We start from the raw sequence: 17,939 nt of genomic DNA, 5'->3' as shown, positions 1-17,939 counted from the left end.
TCACGCCTGCAATCCTAGCTACTCAGGAGGCTGAGATCTGAGGATCAAAGTTCAAAGCCAGCCCAGGCACAAAAGGACCTGAGACTCTTATCTCCAATTAACCTGTAGAAAATGGGAAGTGGGGCTTGGCTCAAGGATAGGGTGGTAGCCTTGAGCTGAAGAGTTCAGGGACAGCGCCCAGGCAGAGTTCAAGCCCCATGACACCCCCCCCCCCCACACACACATACACAAAACAGTGTTAAGTCTGCTCTGGAAAACAGACCCCCCCATTCCCCTTTTTTGGGGGGCCGGAGTCAGTCTCATGGGGCTTGAACTCTGGGCCTGGGCACCGTCCCTGAGCTCTTCAGCTCAAGGCTACCACCCTACCCCTGAAGCCACAGTGCTGCTTCCCATTTTCTGGTGAATAATTGGAGATAAGAGTCTTACGGATTTTAGTGCCCCGGCTGGCTTTGAACCTAGATCCTCAGATCTCAGCCTCCTGAGTAGCTAGGATTATAGGTGTGAGCCACCGTGCCCGGCTTAACCCTTTTATTTCTGTTTCTGAAGACAGTCTGTTTCTTCCCATCAGAATATTTCAAAGTCTTACTCAGCTGGTTTATGAAGCAAATGCATTGTTTTTCTTTAATAACTTCCCTGGCTCAGCTCCACCCACCAGACATTTCAAGACTGAAGCAATGTTAAGAGTGAAAGCCAAACTGCTGTGCATAGCAGTTTGCCTAAAATGTGGATGCCTTTCTCAGATTTTTTCAAATGAGATAGTAAGAAAAGATGAAGGTGACAGGGGCCCCTGCAGACATGGTAGGGGCAGAGTCAGGACCAGCAGCTCCTGAAGAACAAATACTTTAAGTTACAATCTCTGCACAGGCTTTGGAGAGCCAGTGCTGCATAATGCAATGTGATTAAAGGAGAGTGATCTAAAAGTCAATATTGACTGCAGCCAACACAGCATCTATGAAAATAGCCAAGCCATGGTTCCTCTCCTTCAAGAATCAAGCAGGACAAATAAGCCCAGGCAGCACAAAGAAAATAAACTTCCTAAACCAAACTAGTATTCAGGGCCTGAGAACTGAAATAAATCACAAGAACTGGGACTCTTATTAAAGCCCGTTTCTGCACAGAGAAGATAACAGTAGGATGAGTCTCTGTCAGTCCTCCTCCTCCTCCTCCACCTCCTCATCATCATCATCACAGCACCTAGAATGGTAGTGAGGAGGAACAGCCGGCTCCTGTATCATACTCACCATCCAACAATGTCCCATCTTGGGCACCAGACACATCTCCTACTCATCTTCCTGATTTGTCAGCTGGGAGATGAGGTTAGATATGTGTAAAGATGTCAACGTGGGGATAACAAAAGAGCAAGGGAAAAGGACTTCTACTCAGTAGACCACGGCCTTTTACGAAGTGTTTGAGACCCCACCCAGTCAGTCCCTGGCCTCCACTGGGGAAAGCAGGGTGATGGAGTGACTCAATAGCAAAGGCTTGTTTCCATCTCCCTCATTAGAATCCCCTTCCCTGGAATGCCTGACTTGCCAGTTGTGGGGCTTGAACGCAGAGCCTGGGTGCCGTCCCTGAGCCTTTTCTGCTCAAGGCTAAGAGTTCTACCATTTTGAGCACCACTTTTGGACTTTGGGGGAGTGGGGAGTTCTTTCTTTTTTATTGTAAAGGCGATCTACAGAGGGGTTACATTTATGTCATTAAGGAAATGAGTACATTTCTTTTCAAACAGTGTTACCCCTTCCCTCATTTTCGCCTATTTTCCAAGTTGTAAAGTTTATTTCCAATGTAGCATCTAGTATCACTGTTGCATTGGTTCATCCTTTGACCCACTGTTTCTGTGATTCCCCTCCTCTTCCCCAAATCAGATACATTTATATACAAAAAAATGGAGCGGGGATAAACCAAAGGGGAAAAAAGAAAGAACTGCAAACAGTACACTAAAAAGCAAACAAAAAAACCAAACCCACATCTTCTTGTTTCCATATCTTGGAGCTCATTTTGATTAACATCATCTTTTTTTTTTTTGCCATTCCTGAGGCTTGAACTCAGGGCCAGGACACTGTTCTTGGACACTTTTTGCTCAAGACTAAGCACTCTGCCCCTCAAGCCACAGCACCGCTTCTGGGCTTTTCTGTGTCTGAAATACTGAGGAATCAAACCCAACTCTTTGTGCATGCTAGGAGAAACCTCTGCCACTAGGCTATACTCTTGGCCCTCTATTAGCGTCATTTTATATGATCATATATATATATATATATATATATATATATATATATATATATATATGTGGAGCTATTGTGATCCTCTGCTAGGACTATACCAGGCATATACTAATTATTATAATGAGGGAAACCATAAGTCTGGCTTACTTTTTTCCAAGCCTTTCCATTTCCTTCACTTCTGGTTTTCTGGTGGTTAATTACAGATGAGAGTCTCACAGACCTTCCTGTCTAGGCTGGCTTTGAACTGTGATCCTCATATCTCAGCCTCTTGAGTAGCTAGGATTACAGGCATGAGCCACCAGCAGCAGGAGAATTGGCACATCTTGACAGTATCAGGAATCTCAAGACCCTGTTTTATACAACTCTCCCTTTTCTGTTACAATAAAAGCATTATTAGTGCTAGGCTTAGCAGTAGAGTGCGTTCCTGGTATGCCTGAAGCCCTAGGTTGGACTTCTCAGAATCATATAAACAGAAAAAGCTAGAAATGGTGCTGTGGTTCAAGTGGTAGAGCACTAGCATTGCATACAGAGAGGTTCAGAGACAGTGCCTGGGTTCTGAGTTTAAGCCCCACAACTGACAAATAAAAAATATTGCATGCGGGCCGGGAGTTTGGCCTAGTAGTTAAAGTGCTTGCCTAGCATGCATGAAGACTTGGGTTCGATTCCTCGATACCATATACTTAGAAAAAGCTGGAAGTGGTGCTATGGCTCAAGTGGTAGAGCTCTAGCCTTGAGAAAGTCCAAGGACAGTGCTCAGGCCCTGAGCGTAAGCCCAGGACTGGCAAAAAAAAAAAAATATATATATATATATTGCATGCTTATTTAGTGATATTTTTACAAACAATTCTCTTGTGAGCCAGAGCTTGTGTCATCAGATAATCCAGCCATCTACTGGGCCCTGACCAACATGAGTAAGAACCCCAAAATGCTACTTCCCAGTGGCAATGGGTCTGTGCAGTGTGTTATTCCCTAGAACCAGCTCAGGAGGGCTCCACTCAGGGCAAGCAAGGACTCCTGAACCTGCCCACTATGAGACAGCATTCCACTTTTGAAACTCTTGCTCAGAGACTAAAATCCTCAGAGGATGTCTCAGCATTTAGTTACTCAAGCCAGCCCTTTATGCCTTTCACGGCTGAAGATATTCTGCCTCATACTTTCCTCAGTTTCCCTTATCCCCAACTCACAGTCTGACCACACCTGCTGTGCTTTGAGACACCACTGGACATGAACTCCCCAGTGGCATCCCTATGCAGTTGTCATGGCACCCTGTGGGGCCCCTCCTCATGCAGCCCTAGCTGCAGCTCCTTAGGTGGAAAAAGCAGAATACTGATAAGGCTGCGGGGTAAGGATCAGGGACCTTGAAATTTCTTCTCAGTCAATACATCCCCGGCATTCCTTGACAAGCATCCAACTTCCCTTGATCCTCCTTGTCAACCCTGGGACTCAGAGGTTAAAAGAAAACCTCTAAAAATCAGGCCTCTGAAGTGGAAAAGAATCAACAGAGAAGCCTGCTGATCCGTATGGCAGAGAATAAGCCTTTGGCATATGGCAGGTGCTCAGTAAAGATGTGGTAAGTCACTGAACAAAAGCTGCTCAGCTAAGGAACAAAGCCCTTGAGGGGTATTTGCTGAAAAGACAAGACATGGTCAGTATTAACACTTAGTGCATTTGCAGTATCATTTTCTGCTTTTCCAAATTGCTTGCGTGTGTTATCACTTTTGATCTTCACCACAATGAAAGGGCACTGGAGCTGGGCCGAAAAATCACTTCCATTTTGCAGTTCAGGAAATTGCGGCAAAGGTGACTTGGCTGTGTGTGTCTCAGGAGGTCACAAGGGGAAGCACCCTGGCCTCCAGCCACAGACTGGGACTCGCCCTTCTCCTACCTCCTCCGGTGACTCAGCCCCAGGCCCGCTTCTTCCCCCTTTCCTGGGTAGGACATCTGAGACAAGGGTGGCTCAGATGTGCACCAGAGCCCTAGCCCTGCCTTAGCTCAGCAGGGGCTCAAAGGCTGAAATATTCATTTGATGATAAGACCTTGCATTTCAGCTCAAATGTCCACTCTTGCCCGGATTACTTTACAGTAAAGGAGACCTGCTATCAGCATCAGCTGCTTGCTGTGTTCAAGTCCCTGGTGGGTCACTCACTCCTGCTTGCACTGGAGCCTCTCAGCCACTGAGACAGACAGGGAAACCGATCAACTAGAGGAGGGCTAGACTTCCAACCAGCTGGTGACACAAAATCTAGTTCTTGCACCAGCAAAACCCACCCACATGCTCTGGCCTAAGGCAGCCTGCAGGACTGTCAGCGCTTCACCTTTCTGCTTCCTTTTCCTCAGTGACAGCCCCAGGGACTGTGTGCTTCCTTCCCCTGAATTCAGTCACCTCCCACAGCATCCCACAGGACTTCTCACGGGATTGCTTGTGAGCAGAAGCCAACCTTAACCACAAAGGCTGAAAAGAATGGACAATGTTTTCTTAGTTACTATCCAAAAGCAATTTGGGATTGATTTGGTATTCAGAGCTTTGATCTTCATCTTCAGATGATGGCTTCAAAACACTTCCCCTTTTCTCAGTTTACCGGCCTGAATGTGCCACGAGAAACAGGAGTGCATTATGCCTGTTTGCCTCTGTTATTCTTTTTTCTGTTTTGGTTGATTGTGGTGCTTGAACTTGGGGCCTAGGTGCTGTTCCTGAGGGCTTTTGCTCAAGGCTAGCACTCTATCACTTTGAGCCATATTGCCACTTCCATTATTTTGGTGGTTAATTGGAGATAAGAGTCTCACAGGCTTTCATGCCCAGGCTGGCTTTGAACAACCATCCTAAGATCTTAGCCTCTGATTACAGGTGGGAATCATGGGTGCCGGGCAAACCTCTGTCATTGGGAGAAAACTCTAGTTCAGCCTGCTTTACAGAACAGATTGAGGGTTAAGTGAGCTAACATCCAAGAAATTATATCTACATCTGCATCACCTTACAATATCAGCCTGTCTTCATTCACGGCTGAGAGCTGAAGATTACAGTGTCCGATGCTGGTTAGCTTATTTTCACGCATAACTTCCAAATTCCCTTCCTTCCTCCCCTCATCTTCCTAGATGCAGTGGATGGCAGCACATTCCTTTAAAGCAGCTCAGTGTAGCTGCCAGTAATCTGACATCAGATGGAAGAATACAAAGGCCTCAGAGCCGCAGCATTTTCTGGAATGTAGTGATTCTGCTGATCCTCTGGTGTTTGGTAGCAGCAATTTCAGTTTCAAGAAGCTTAAATCACCCTTTTGTTTTTTCTGGTCTGAGCTAGGGTACCTGAAGAGTCTAGAGAAATAGTTACTTGCAATATATAGATTGTTTTGGTTGTTTTGCATTTGAGGTGAGAGAGTATTTAGGGCTTTGTTTTGCCTTGTTTTGGAAAAATCTCAAGTTCCTTTGAAATTTTCTCTTGCTGGAGGGTTGCCAGCTGATCCCTTAAAAAATGGTTCTTTGTGCTGGGAGATGGTGGCTCATGCCTGTAATCCTAACGACTCAGGAGACTGAAATTTGAGGATTGTGAAGTGATGAAGCATTCAGGCCCCGAGTTCAAACCCCATCACTGTCAAAAAAGAAAAAAAAAAAAAGGTTCTTCGCTGGTTGTAGTTGGCTCATGCCAGTGTCTAATCCTAGTTATGCACAAGACTGAGATTTGATGATCTCTGTTGAAAGCCAGCCATGGTATGAAAGTCTGTAAGACTTTTATCTCCAATTAACCGTATGAAAAAAAAAAAAGGTGCAAGTAGAGGAATGGCTCAAAACTGGCAAAGCACCAGCCTTGAGTGGAAAATCAAAGGGATAGTATCCAGGCCCTGAGTTCAAGTAACACACACACACACACACACACACACACACACACACACGTTGTTCTATTTCTTACCTCTACCCCACCCCATCTCTGATATTAAATGAATTGCCTTCTTCTATTGTTCCCAGGTAGTACTTAGTTTGGAAAATTCAAGACATCTCCTGTTTTGTGTTTACTTGTTTTTTTGTTTTTGGGTTTTTTTTTTGTTTTTTTTTTTTTTGCCAGTCCTGGGGTTTGAACTTAGCCTGGGCTCTGTCACTAAGCTTTTGCTCAAGACTAGCACTCTACCACTTGAACCACTGCACCACATCCAGCTTTTTCTGTTTATGTGGTACTAAGGAATCGAACCTAGGGTTTCATGCATGTTAGGCTAGCGCTCTACCACTCCAGCCCTTGTATTTACTTCTTTCCAACTTCCAGGTAGTTGTAACCGTCTCTGCTAAGTCACTCAGTGGATTACTTGGATGCCTGTTACACGTTTATTTACTGAAGCCAGCGGTGTGTCGGGCCCAGCAATAATGATGGAACACTGCTCCTGCTCCCTGGGGTCTCCAGTCAAGGAAGTAAACCCTTCGGACTCTGCTAGTTCAGTGGGGAAGCATGGCGTGAGAAGGGGCGGGGCGAGGGAGTCCACTGCGGTGCTGACTCCTAACCATGAGCATGCATGCCAGGGCAGGGATCAGGTTCAGTTTGCCTATTTTCCTCACCTCAGAGGAAATATAAATAAGTAACCAGGCTTGTGACACTATGCAAATAAGCTCAGCTCTGCTTTCTGAACTCCCAGTTCACATTTCAAGTAGTCTTTTCTCTCCGACTTCTATCTCTGTGCCATCTTTTCTCTGCAACTCATCGATCATGGTCTGTCACTGCTGGATGAAACAACCAGTCTGGAGCAGAAAAGACCACCTGAAGGGGCATCACCTGATCTCACCAAGCCTGGGTTCCTTTCTAGAACTAATGTTTACTCAGGTCCAGTTGAACAGGTTGGAGAGATTAAAAACAAAAACAATTGCTACAGAGAATCTCAATAGTACTGGCTAACTAAACATCCATTAAGACTAAGAAAGACTCTGGTGGGCACAGCAAACTTGTTTTGCCCCAGTGCATTTCAAATGTGGTATTGTTTAAGTACTAATTCATCTTCACTTGTTCAGAGCCCTGCAGACAGGCCCCGTGAAGCCTCAAGACCGACTGTGGAAACTTGCCAATTTTAATTCAGACTTGTTCCTAAAATGTTCCAGGGATCTGAAAACTATTCTCCCCAAACATGTCAGATTCTGCTCTTACTATTTTGCATTCCTTCTGGAAAGAAAGATTCCACATGGGACTATGATAGGAAGTAGACTGGAAAAGGAATCTGAAAACCCTTTCAAATAAAAAGTTGTCAAAAGTTGGAGTTGAGAGGCTGGGAGTGAGGCCTAGTGGTAGAGTGCTTGCCTAGCATGCACGAAGACCTGGGTTCAATTCCTGGTACTACATACATAGAAAAAGCCGGAAGTGGTGCTGCGGCTCAAGTGGTAGAGTGCTAGCCTTGAGAAAACCCAAGGCCAGTGCTCAGGCCCTGAGTTCCAGCTGCAGGACTGGAGTTAGAATTAGAGGTCACTTAGCCCAGTGGCTTCTTCTTGTTTAGAATGGAAATGGCCCTGATGATCTTTTCCTCTGAGGTAGCATCCCACCTAACCCAGACTTCAGTTCAGTGTTCCGGGGCTAACACGCATTGTAGTCCAGCGCCTGTCACCCAAACAACTGCCCTAGGAATCATCTGCAAAGTATTTATAGAGGATAGAGGAGGGAATACATAGATACTAAAGGAATGATGTTAGAGGGAGAATTGGCTTGTCATCCAGGCTGGCTATCAGGCTGTGAATCTGCCTATTGAGAAGGAAGGAAGGAGAAGGAAAGGGAAGGAGGGAGGGAGGGATAAACGTGATTCTTTTTCATTCAGTGTCTGTGCTGGGGTAGTAATGGGTTGGGGGGAGTGGGGGAGAGGAAAAATGCTCCCTGTGTAGTTAAAGGGGAAGGCAAGTCTCCAATTCCAGCAGATGACAGGAGGAGCTTGGGACTGATGCTGTGGCGCTCCACTGGGCCCGCCCAACAATGAAGGATATATTCCCACTTACAAGTATAAATGTGCATCCCCATCTGGGCCGTGGGGCCTCCTAGTTTCTAATCATTCCATGTGGGAACTGCTGCGGACCTTTCCCCAGACCCCATCCTATGCCTCCCCTCCCACAGTGAGACCAAGAGCTCTTCCTAATGAACTGATACAACCATCCTTTTTTTTAACTCTTGCCAGCCCTGGGGCTTGAACTCAGGGCAAACACTCTATCACTAAGCTACTTCCCCAGCTCCACAAATTACCTTCTTTCTCTTTCTCTTTCTTTCTTTCTTTTCCGTTTTTGTTGGTCATGGTGCTTGAACTCTGGACCTGGGTGCTGTCCCTGGGCTCTTCAGCTCAAGCATAAGCCCGGCTTAACCCGTGCCTGGCTAAGAATGAAGTTCTGTATCACCACATTGCCAACCACATGTGTACTGGGCCATCCACACACTAGAGCAATGGAAGTGAAGAGGCCATTCTTTCACTTGCAGGCCACACCCAGTCAACCAGTCCACAAGGAATAGGTACAGACAATTCTCAAGGATTTCTAAAGATGACCCCAAACCACTCTTGCATTGTCCCCTCCCCCCATGCAACCATCAGAAGTGTTCTGGTCAGGCTCCATGGCTCACACCTGTAATCCTAGCTACTCAGCAGGCTGAGATCTGAGGATAGGATGGTAGCCTTGAGCTGAAGAGCTCAGGGACAGCGTCCAGGCTGAGTTCAAGCCCCATGACCCACAAAAAAGGTCAATAGTTGTGAGACCTTACAAATACTCATTTCCTTCTAAAGGTAGTTACACCCTCAGGAAGCTTTAGGCATTATTATTTCCCCTGCTTTAGATATTTAACTGGTTTGTAGGTCTTGCAAGATGCTCAACTGACATATATATGTGTGTGTGTGTGTGTGTGTGTGTGTGTGTGTGTGTGTGTTTGTGTATGCATATATATATATATATATGCCTTTTTTGGGTAAGTGCTGGGGTTTGAACTCAGGACCTTGAGCATGCTCAATTACTTAAGCCACACCCCAGCCTGTTTGCTTTTGTTATTTTTTCAGGTAGGGCCAGCCTCAGACTGCAGTTCTCCTCTATGGCCTCTCATGTAGCTAGGATCACAGGTACATACCACCATGCCTGGCTTATTGAGGGGTTGGGGGCTGGGGAGATGATCCTGCTAACTTTTTGCCCTGGTTGACCTCAAACCAATCCACACCCTTCCCAACCTCCACCTCTCTAGCAGCTGTGATTAAAAGTGTGAGCCAGGTTCTACACTATCTCATTTTTTTTTTTGCCAGTCCTGGGGCTTGAACTCAGAGCCTGGGCACTGTCCTTGGACACGGTTTGCTCAAGGCTAGTGCTCTGCCACTTGAGCCACAGTACCACTTCTGGCTTTTCTGTGTATGTGGTTCTGGGGACTCAAACCCAGGGCTTCATGCATTCTAGGCGAGCACACTGCTACTAGACCATGCTCCCCACCCTCTCATTCTTAATAGAGGCAGAACTGAGGAGTAGAGGAGAAAAGACAATCAATGAAACCCCAACTGTGAGGAGAAAGCAAACAGCTTTGTTTCATAGGCTCCCTATAAAAATTGTGTTATGCATGGTCAGAAAGTAACAAGGAATTCTTAGAATTACATTGCTTAGAAAATAGCGGAATGCTTAGAATAACAGGGTCTTATTCAGAAGCAGAAAGAGATACCTCTGTAAGAATCTCACTTCCTTTTTCTTTTTTTGAATCAGGGTTGAGCACTGTGTAAACAGAATAAGCAGAGATCAGCAGGTACCTTCTTCAGTTAGTTCTGAAAATCAGTTTTGTGGGAAAAACAAAACAAAACAAAACTCCCCATGATCTGGAAGTAAACTGACTAGCTTGGAATAATTTTATGCCTATATTTCTTAGTTTCTTAAACAATACAGTAGGCATGCCAATTTTTTTTTCTAAGCTATAGTTATGGCATTAGCAACCACTTTTCACCCAGTCTGTACTTCAACCCAAAGTGGCACAAATAGAAAAGGCAGTGAACCACAAAGATCTGGTCAAAACTCTTCCAGTGGGGCATAACCACATAGCAGAGCAGGATTCTGCTACAACACTGCTTGAAAAGAAATCTTATGTCTAGACAACAAAGCACTCTTTCCCAGGCCCCCTACCCCCACCCCACACTTACCCTCCTCAGTCCCTGTTTCAACTGAAGAACCCCCCCCAAAAAAAAAACAAAAACGAACAAACAAAAAAAGAACTTTTTTTTTAGACCATCTTCCTAAGAATAAAAATTGCCAAGAATGGTCCTCGAAGCTGTTCAGGCGTTCCAATCAGGAGAGCAGTATAGGCATTCACCCTAGCAACAATAAAAGGAGCCTCATTTCTTGCCCACTAAAAACAATTCAAATTGCAGTTCTTTCTGGTGTCTCTGCCGCCACCTACTGAGCCAAATTGGTACTGAATTTTAGAAAGTCATAAGCAAAAAAAGTCTTTATATAAATTATTTTTACAAATGGAAGGTATGGGGCCGGGAGTTTGGCCTAGTGGTTAAAGTGCTTGCCTAGCATGCATGAAGACCCAGGTTCGATTCCTCGGTACCACATACATAGAAAAAAAAGCCGGAAGTGGTGCTGAGGCTCAAGTGGTAGAGCTCTAGCCTTGAGAAAATCCAAGGACAAGTGCTCAGGCCCTCAGCTCAAGCCCAGGACTGGCAAAAAAACAAAAAAAAACAAATGGAAGGTATGCACAACATGTATTAATGTCACTCATTCTTTAGGAAACTATTATGAAGTAGCTGTGGATATTGCATTTCCTTGACTAAAAAAGACCAGATTTAGGATCTTTCTTAAGATGTCTACTCCAATATCCAGAAACTACCATAATCACACAGCTTCATAATAAACTACAGGAAACTATATCCATAATTTGAGGGCCTTTACACCCTCAGGGGCAATACTGTGATTGTACTTTTGTTTTCTTCCAAAGAGGATTGACTTTCCTTCAACTCACATGTGTATATGTGTGTGTGTGTGTGTGTGTGTGTGTGTGTAAGTACACAAAATTTGTAATCCTTTTCTTAATGTGATGCCTCAAAATGACTTCCATTACATTAATTAGTATTTAGACAGAGGAGTTATACTCTGGTATTTTGTGAGGCCTGCTGTTACCTGGGATATAGAGACATACCTTGCATTAGGCAAGCCCAACATTTACAGGCAGACCAATCAGGAGCTGGTGACCTATTGGAGAACCTTCTCAGAAATATTTCTTCAAAATGATGATTTCAGTGCTACTCATTTGATTTATGCAATTTCCTTTACAAAAGGTTCACTCTGTAAGGAGCAACTTTTTATGGATTACAAATCTCACCACCATACTTCCAATGTCTAATGATGGTGTCACTTGGGTGATATTTGCTTCTCTTTGCTACTAATGATATAAGCTCCTCAAACAGCTCTCATTCAGCCTGGAGACCACTTGCTAAATGAGAAAACATCACCATGTTTACTTGGGACCTGAATAAGCACTCCCAGAGGGTAGAAGAAACTTGGAGCTTACACCTCCAGACAGCTTAGGAGAGTTTTCTCCATCTCCAGAATAAACATTCTTGGCAGAGAAACAAAGATTGTCCTTGGCAATTAGTCCCCACGTCCCTGGACAGGAAGACAGGGAAAATGACAGATACATTCTGGTGTCAAAGTTAACACTGCCTTGGGTTTCTTATTCTAAGCAAGCACTATCTCCACACTGCAAACTGGAAAGCCATTGGAGTCTCTGCAACTGTTTTTCCATTGTTATTGATGCTAGTGTCTGGACACGCCTATTCCTGAGATTGTGCCAGTTGCTTGGCTCAGTAAATGGAAGGGCGCACTCCAGGGGGAAAGGGCAAAAATAGCATGCAGAAGCTTCCAACTAACTTATAAATTATTTGCTTAAAAATCCAAAAGGATTGGTTGGGGCTTGCATTGAAAAGTCTGCATTTGTTAATCCATACATACCTAGCTCTTAAGCAATTGTGGCAAGGATCTTCAACAATTCAATCCCATTGGTCAAGGTGGCTTCCAAAGTGTACCCTCTCTCATTGATTGTCTGCTTTAAAAACGGTTCAGCATGGGGCCAGGAGTTTGGCCTAGTGGTAGAGTGCTTGCCTAGCATGCACGAAGACCCGGGTTCGATTCCTCGGCACCACATACATAGATAAAGGCCAGAAGGGGGGCTGAGGTTCAAGCGGTAGAGCTCTAGCCTTGAGAAAGTCCAAGGACAGTGCTCAGGCCCTGAGCTCAAGCCCAGGACTGGTAGAAAAAAAAATGGTTTAACAGCAGGACACCTGGTGGCTCACACTTGTGATTCTAACTACTCAGGAGGCTGAGATGTGATGATCGAGGTTCAAAGCCAGCCTGGACACAAAAGTCCATGAGACTCTTACCTCCAATTAACCACCAGAAAACCGGAAGTGTCTCAAGGGGTAGGGCGGTACCCTTGAGCTGAAGAGCTCAGGGACAATGCCCAGACCCAGAGTCCAAGTCCCACGGCCAAAAAAAAAAAAAAGGTTGAACGTAGAGACTCAGGGTGCAGGACAGTAGTAGAACATATAACAACAGAATGTAACCTGTTCCTGAGTGACAAAGATAATCCTCGGTAGCCTTAGCACATTAATACACGTGGGAGCAGGAAGAAGTATTTGGCGCCCGGGGAGGACTGAGCTGATTGGTAGTTATTATTGATGGAAGCAGTTTTATAAAATAACATGATTATAGCACCCTCATAGCTATCATGAAATTTTCCTTAAAAAATTATTTGAATAGGGATAAGAATTCATGTTGGGAAATCTTCAATATATATATATATATATATATATATATATATATATATATATATTAGTGGTCTCTCTTTAAAAACTATAGTATTTTTAATGGTTTGTGAATAGATTTTTAGTACAATTCATTATACTTTATTTGATATATTATACTTTATGGTCTTTCTCAATAGGCCTTTTATACCAATGTGCTGTATCTTTAGGTGGGAAGACTAAGGGAGAAGTTATGATAGAAATAAAAGTTATTACAGTACAAAAATGAAGTGAAATGTACATGAGAAAAAATGCCATTTCAACTCTTAAACCTCAAATGATAATTTTTGTTTGTTTGTTTGTTTTGGTTGTGGGGCTTGAACTCAGAACCTGGGCACTGACCCTGAGCTGTCTCACTGAAAACTAGCACATTACCACTGTGAACCACAGCTCCACTTCAAGTTTTCTACTGGTTAATTGGAGATAAGAGTCTCAGGCCAGAGTGGTGCTGTGGCTCAAGTTGCAGAGTGCTAGTCTCACTAAACAAACAAACAAAAAAAAAGACCAAAAAAATTCTTTAAGGAGAGTGGGATTTTGGGTTGTTTTTGTAGATTAAAAAAAAAAAATACTGTGAGAATTACATCCAGAGCCTTGTGCACACAAGACTCTACTGCTGAGTCATATCCGGAAACTAAGCTGAGAAAGGAACAAGCCTTTTAGGTAATGAAACAGCATATTTTAAATTCCCTTACAAGAAAAAGCAAAAGGCAAGTTTCTAGTTAAAAATGAGAAGTATGGCAGTAGGTGAGGCTAAATAAGCAACTGGAATCCTGACTCCATAGGCCTTCCTGCTCTTATTTAAGGTTTTCGACTTCATCTCAAAAAGCACTGGCATGAGACAACCAAGCATTTGACACCGTATATAATATGAAGGAGTGTGTGAAGTACCAGCATTTCTGTGAGAATCCTTGCTAAAATAGTTAAACCTAAACTTCATGCATCTGGAGCTAACTTTCATAAATGGAAAATAAGGTTCATGGAAAAATTATATTAAATAACTAAGGAAGTAATAAGACAAATTCCAATCTGGGAACATTCCTAATAAGAACCAAGCCAGTTCACATAGCCAATGGCAAGAGAAAAAAAACAGAAACAAAAACAGAAGGGCTGGAATGTAGCTCAGTGGCAAAGCACTTGCCTAAGCAAGTACAACGTCCTAGGTTCGATCCCCAGTACCAAAAAATAAAAAGACCAAAAACACAGTTAAAAAAAAAAACCCACAAACAAAAAAAAGCACCTAGAAGACTCTAGAACACTGTTTAGAACGAGGCACTTGAAAACAACTGGTGAAATTTGAATATATGACTAATGACACTAAAATTTGCTGGCTGTTATAAATTAAAAAACATTGTCTTTTCAATGAGGTTGTAATCTTCATACAGAAACTATATGTAAAACAAGTATTTAGGGGCCGGGAGTTTGGCCTACTGGTAGAGTGCTTGCCTAGCATGCACGAAGACCTGGGTTTGATCCCTCAGTACCCCACATACATAGCAAAAAGCTGGAAATGGTGCTGAGGCTCAAGTGGTAGAGTGCTAGCCTTGAGAAAGTCCAAGGACAGTGCTCAAGCCCTGAGCTCAAGCCCAGGACTGGCAAAACATAACAAAACAAAACAAATAAAAAAAAAAACAAGTATTTAATATTTCCAATTTAGGCAGAATCTAACTATTTAGGAGGAGGCAGAAGGTCAAGAAGCACTGTGAAATAATTTGTACCTTTCAACATTACTGATTTTTTTTCTTTTTGGTCAGGTGTGGGATTTGAACTTAGGGTCTGGGCACACTGTCCCTGAGCCTCTTTTTGTGCTCAAGGCTAGTGTTCTACCAGTTGGCACCACTTCCATGGTTTGAACTGTTAATTGGAGATAAGAGTTCCTTGGGGACTTTTATGGCTTGGATCTTCACAATCGTCAGATCTCAGCCTCCTGAGTAGCTAGGATTCCAGTCGTGAGCTATCAGTACCCAACTGTATTATTGAATTTTAAGACTTGAAATAAGAGAAATTATCTAGAAATAAATTTCTCTCTTTTTTTTCTTTTTTTTTAAAATAAATTTCTCTTAAGCAAGTGCATAAGGACATAAAACTCAATGGCAGAGACGGCCTGAAATGCAAACTTCTGTTCTATATAGATTACACTACAAAGCAGCTCCAATTCTTTCTCCTTTCCCACTTGACCTTATGCTTTTTTTTTTTTAATCTTCAGGCATTTAATTTACATTCACTTGACAATTTCACTTTCCTTGGGGAAACTGCCAACAGAATAATGAAAATACTTTTAAAAATGGAGGCAAAATTAATAGAATGAAAACTGCTGTTTTAACTGCAGTTCCAGACTTACATACCTACATTTACATAGCTACATGTTTTCCCTACATTTTCTGAATGAACCCAGAATAGTTTTCTATCAGTCATACAGACCTCAAAGAAAAAAGATTTTAAACCATTTGTACACAGAGGACTAATGTTGCTGTAATATTCTCTTTCTCTTCTAAATTTTTCCATCTGTTCAAAAGGCAGCTAATGTAAAAGGCCAGAAATTTTAAAAAATCTTACTAATTACTTAGGCATATTAGTCATATTGTTTTTTAAATGGCATATCTGTATTTTTTATTTTAAAAATTTTAGGGCTGGGAATATGACTTAGTGGTAGAGTACTTGTGTAGCATGCATGAAGCCCTGGGTTTAACTCTTCAGTATCACATAAACATAAAAATTTGCAAAAAGCAACGCTATGGCTTAAGTGGTAGGGTGCTAGCCTTGAGTACAGAGAGGGTCAGGGACAGAGCCCAGGCCCTAAGTTCAAGCCCCATGACTGGCAAAAAAAAAAAAAAAGAAAGAAGGAAAAAAAACTGAATAATTATCCAGTATAGTCTTAGCACTACATGGAAAATTAAGCTTAGCCAATGTACTTTTTATAATATGTTCCAGGCAACCATAATATGAACTTGGGCATATTGCTTAATATGGGCAGTAAGTTATACCTATATATCAAATACTTCAAAAATGTAAAATTATATCATAGAAATGGACAGAAATGGGGGATTTAGTAAAAAGAGGAATATGTATATCTGGGTAGTAGCTATCTTCTAATAAATTCCTCTACTATGTTATACAACACACATGCAAATCTTCAATAATCCTTAGAACAAACCAAAAGCAGGTATTACTGCTCATATTTTATAAGTCAGATGATACCCCAAATATTAATATAAGATTGACTCCAAGTTTACGTTCTTCCATTGTAAAGTAACAAATAGACATTCATTAGTATGAGTGCATGTATGTTCTTTGCCCTTATTCTAGCTAATAACAATTATCCTGTTTCTTGTCAAGGTTACATTCAACTGGTATGACTTCATCTGGCATAAGTTCTAAAAGCTGGATATTTATACTATTTGACTCGTGTCTAAATTGATCATTAAATCTCTCTCTCTCTCTCTCTCTCTTTCTCTCTCTCTCTATCTATCTATATATTTGTGGGGGGGGGGGGTCATGGGGCTTGAACTTGGCCTGGGCGTTGTCCCTGAGCTCTTCAGCTCAAGGCTACCACCCTACCCCAAGCCAAGCCCCACTTCCCGTTTCTAGAGGTTAATTGGAGGTCCTTTTGTGCCTGGGCTGGCTTTGAACCTTGATCTTCAGATCTCAGCCTCCTCAGTAGCTAGGATTACAGGTGTGAGCAACCACACCCAGGCAAAACCACTTTTGATTATACATTTTCTATGCCAGCAGGTATCCCAGGTCTACTTCTATGCCAGAGTTTTTGGTCTTTAAGAAAGAACAGGCTAAGATTCCCAACTTTAGAGGTAGCCTAATCCTTGCTACATCTTTAAATCATCACTATAAAATGACTATACTTTAGGTTTTCCAATCTTGACATAACATCTTGCATTTCTTGTCAAGGCAGGCTGAAGCATTCACTATTTAGGAACCTAGAGGAGAATACTACCCATATGGTCTTCAGTTTTACCTATCAAATGAGATGACCAGGAAGAAATATATCTGGATATTATCTTATATCCTTAGAATGCCTATGCAGGCCTGGGTACTGTCCTAAACTCTTTAGCTCAAGGCTAGTAATCTACCACTTTGAGCCACGGTACTACTTTCAGTTTTCTGGGATAAGAGTCTCTTGGATTTTCCTGGTCAGGCAGGCTTTGAACCATGATCCTCAGATCTCAGCCTCCTGAGTAGCTAAGATTATAGGTGTGAGCCACTAGCCCCCACTAATCTTGGCTTTTGGTCAGGATTCAATATTTTAAAATGACCATGTGGAAAAAAGGAAGCAATGGTTTATATGTTTCAAGGACCAATCTCCAAGTTATGATAACAAAGGAACTGTGATCTACTTTCTACAGCTTCTTCTCCAGATTTATTTACTATACCAAAACCAGTTTCCCTGATCAACATTTGTACAGTGTGATACAAGCTCCCTCCACTGGTTAAAATATAGAACTACCAAAAGACATGTTTCATTGGGTTGTCTGAACCCTCTTCAGAAATTTCTGAAACTCCAGACTGAGATCGAAGAATGCACATGATGTCATTAGATAAATTTTCGAAGCCATTCTGTAAACATAAATCTGCCACTTCTTGCCACTGTTCTATGGAGCAAAATGCATCATTTAGCACAAGGGTTTCTACTGCATCTGAGAAGAAAAAAAGTAGAGTATGCCACTTATTCTTATTGGTAACCCACTCTTGGTGATTTCTTAAAACAAAAGATTAATTTCAACTTGGTTATTCTTAAACTTACCTGATTCCCATATAGTTTATGCTATAACATGTATTTAGTTCAGATCGTAAGTGTTTGGTGTTTGTTTCTGGGATTTGAATTCAGGGTCTTAAGCTTACTAGGAAGGTGCCCTATCACTTAAGCCAGACCTACAGCCCAGTAGTCTTAGGTATTAGTGTTGGAGTTTTTTGTTGTTGTTGTTTTTTGTTGGTCATGGGACTTGAA

The 17,939-nt window shown here is 42.6% G+C and overlaps 1 protein-coding gene across 2 annotated transcripts in view; it reads right to left on the bottom strand.

The window, feature by feature from the left end:
• Positions 1 to 17,355: 17,355 nt before the first annotated feature.
• Positions 17,356 to 17,939, bottom strand: part of Clhc1 (clathrin heavy chain linker domain containing 1) — a 31,806-nt gene continuing 31,222 nt past the window's right edge. For both annotated transcript variants that reach the window (XM_090336917.1, XM_090336918.1), the window contains one exon: positions 17,356 to 17,628. In XM_090336917.1, the coding sequence (XP_090193043.1) occupies positions 17,435 to 17,628 (194 nt within the window). In that variant the 3' untranslated portion in view covers positions 17,356 to 17,434. The remainder of the gene's footprint in view (positions 17,629 to 17,939) is intronic.

This window comes from Megascapheus bottae, chromosome 7, assembly GCF_031878675.1.
Source record: "Megascapheus bottae isolate mThoBot1 chromosome 7, mThoBot2.hap1, whole genome shotgun sequence".
Classification (NCBI taxonomy): domain Eukaryota; kingdom Metazoa; phylum Chordata; class Mammalia; order Rodentia; family Geomyidae; genus Megascapheus; species Megascapheus bottae.
This window is presented reverse-complemented; position numbering and strand designations above follow the sequence as displayed.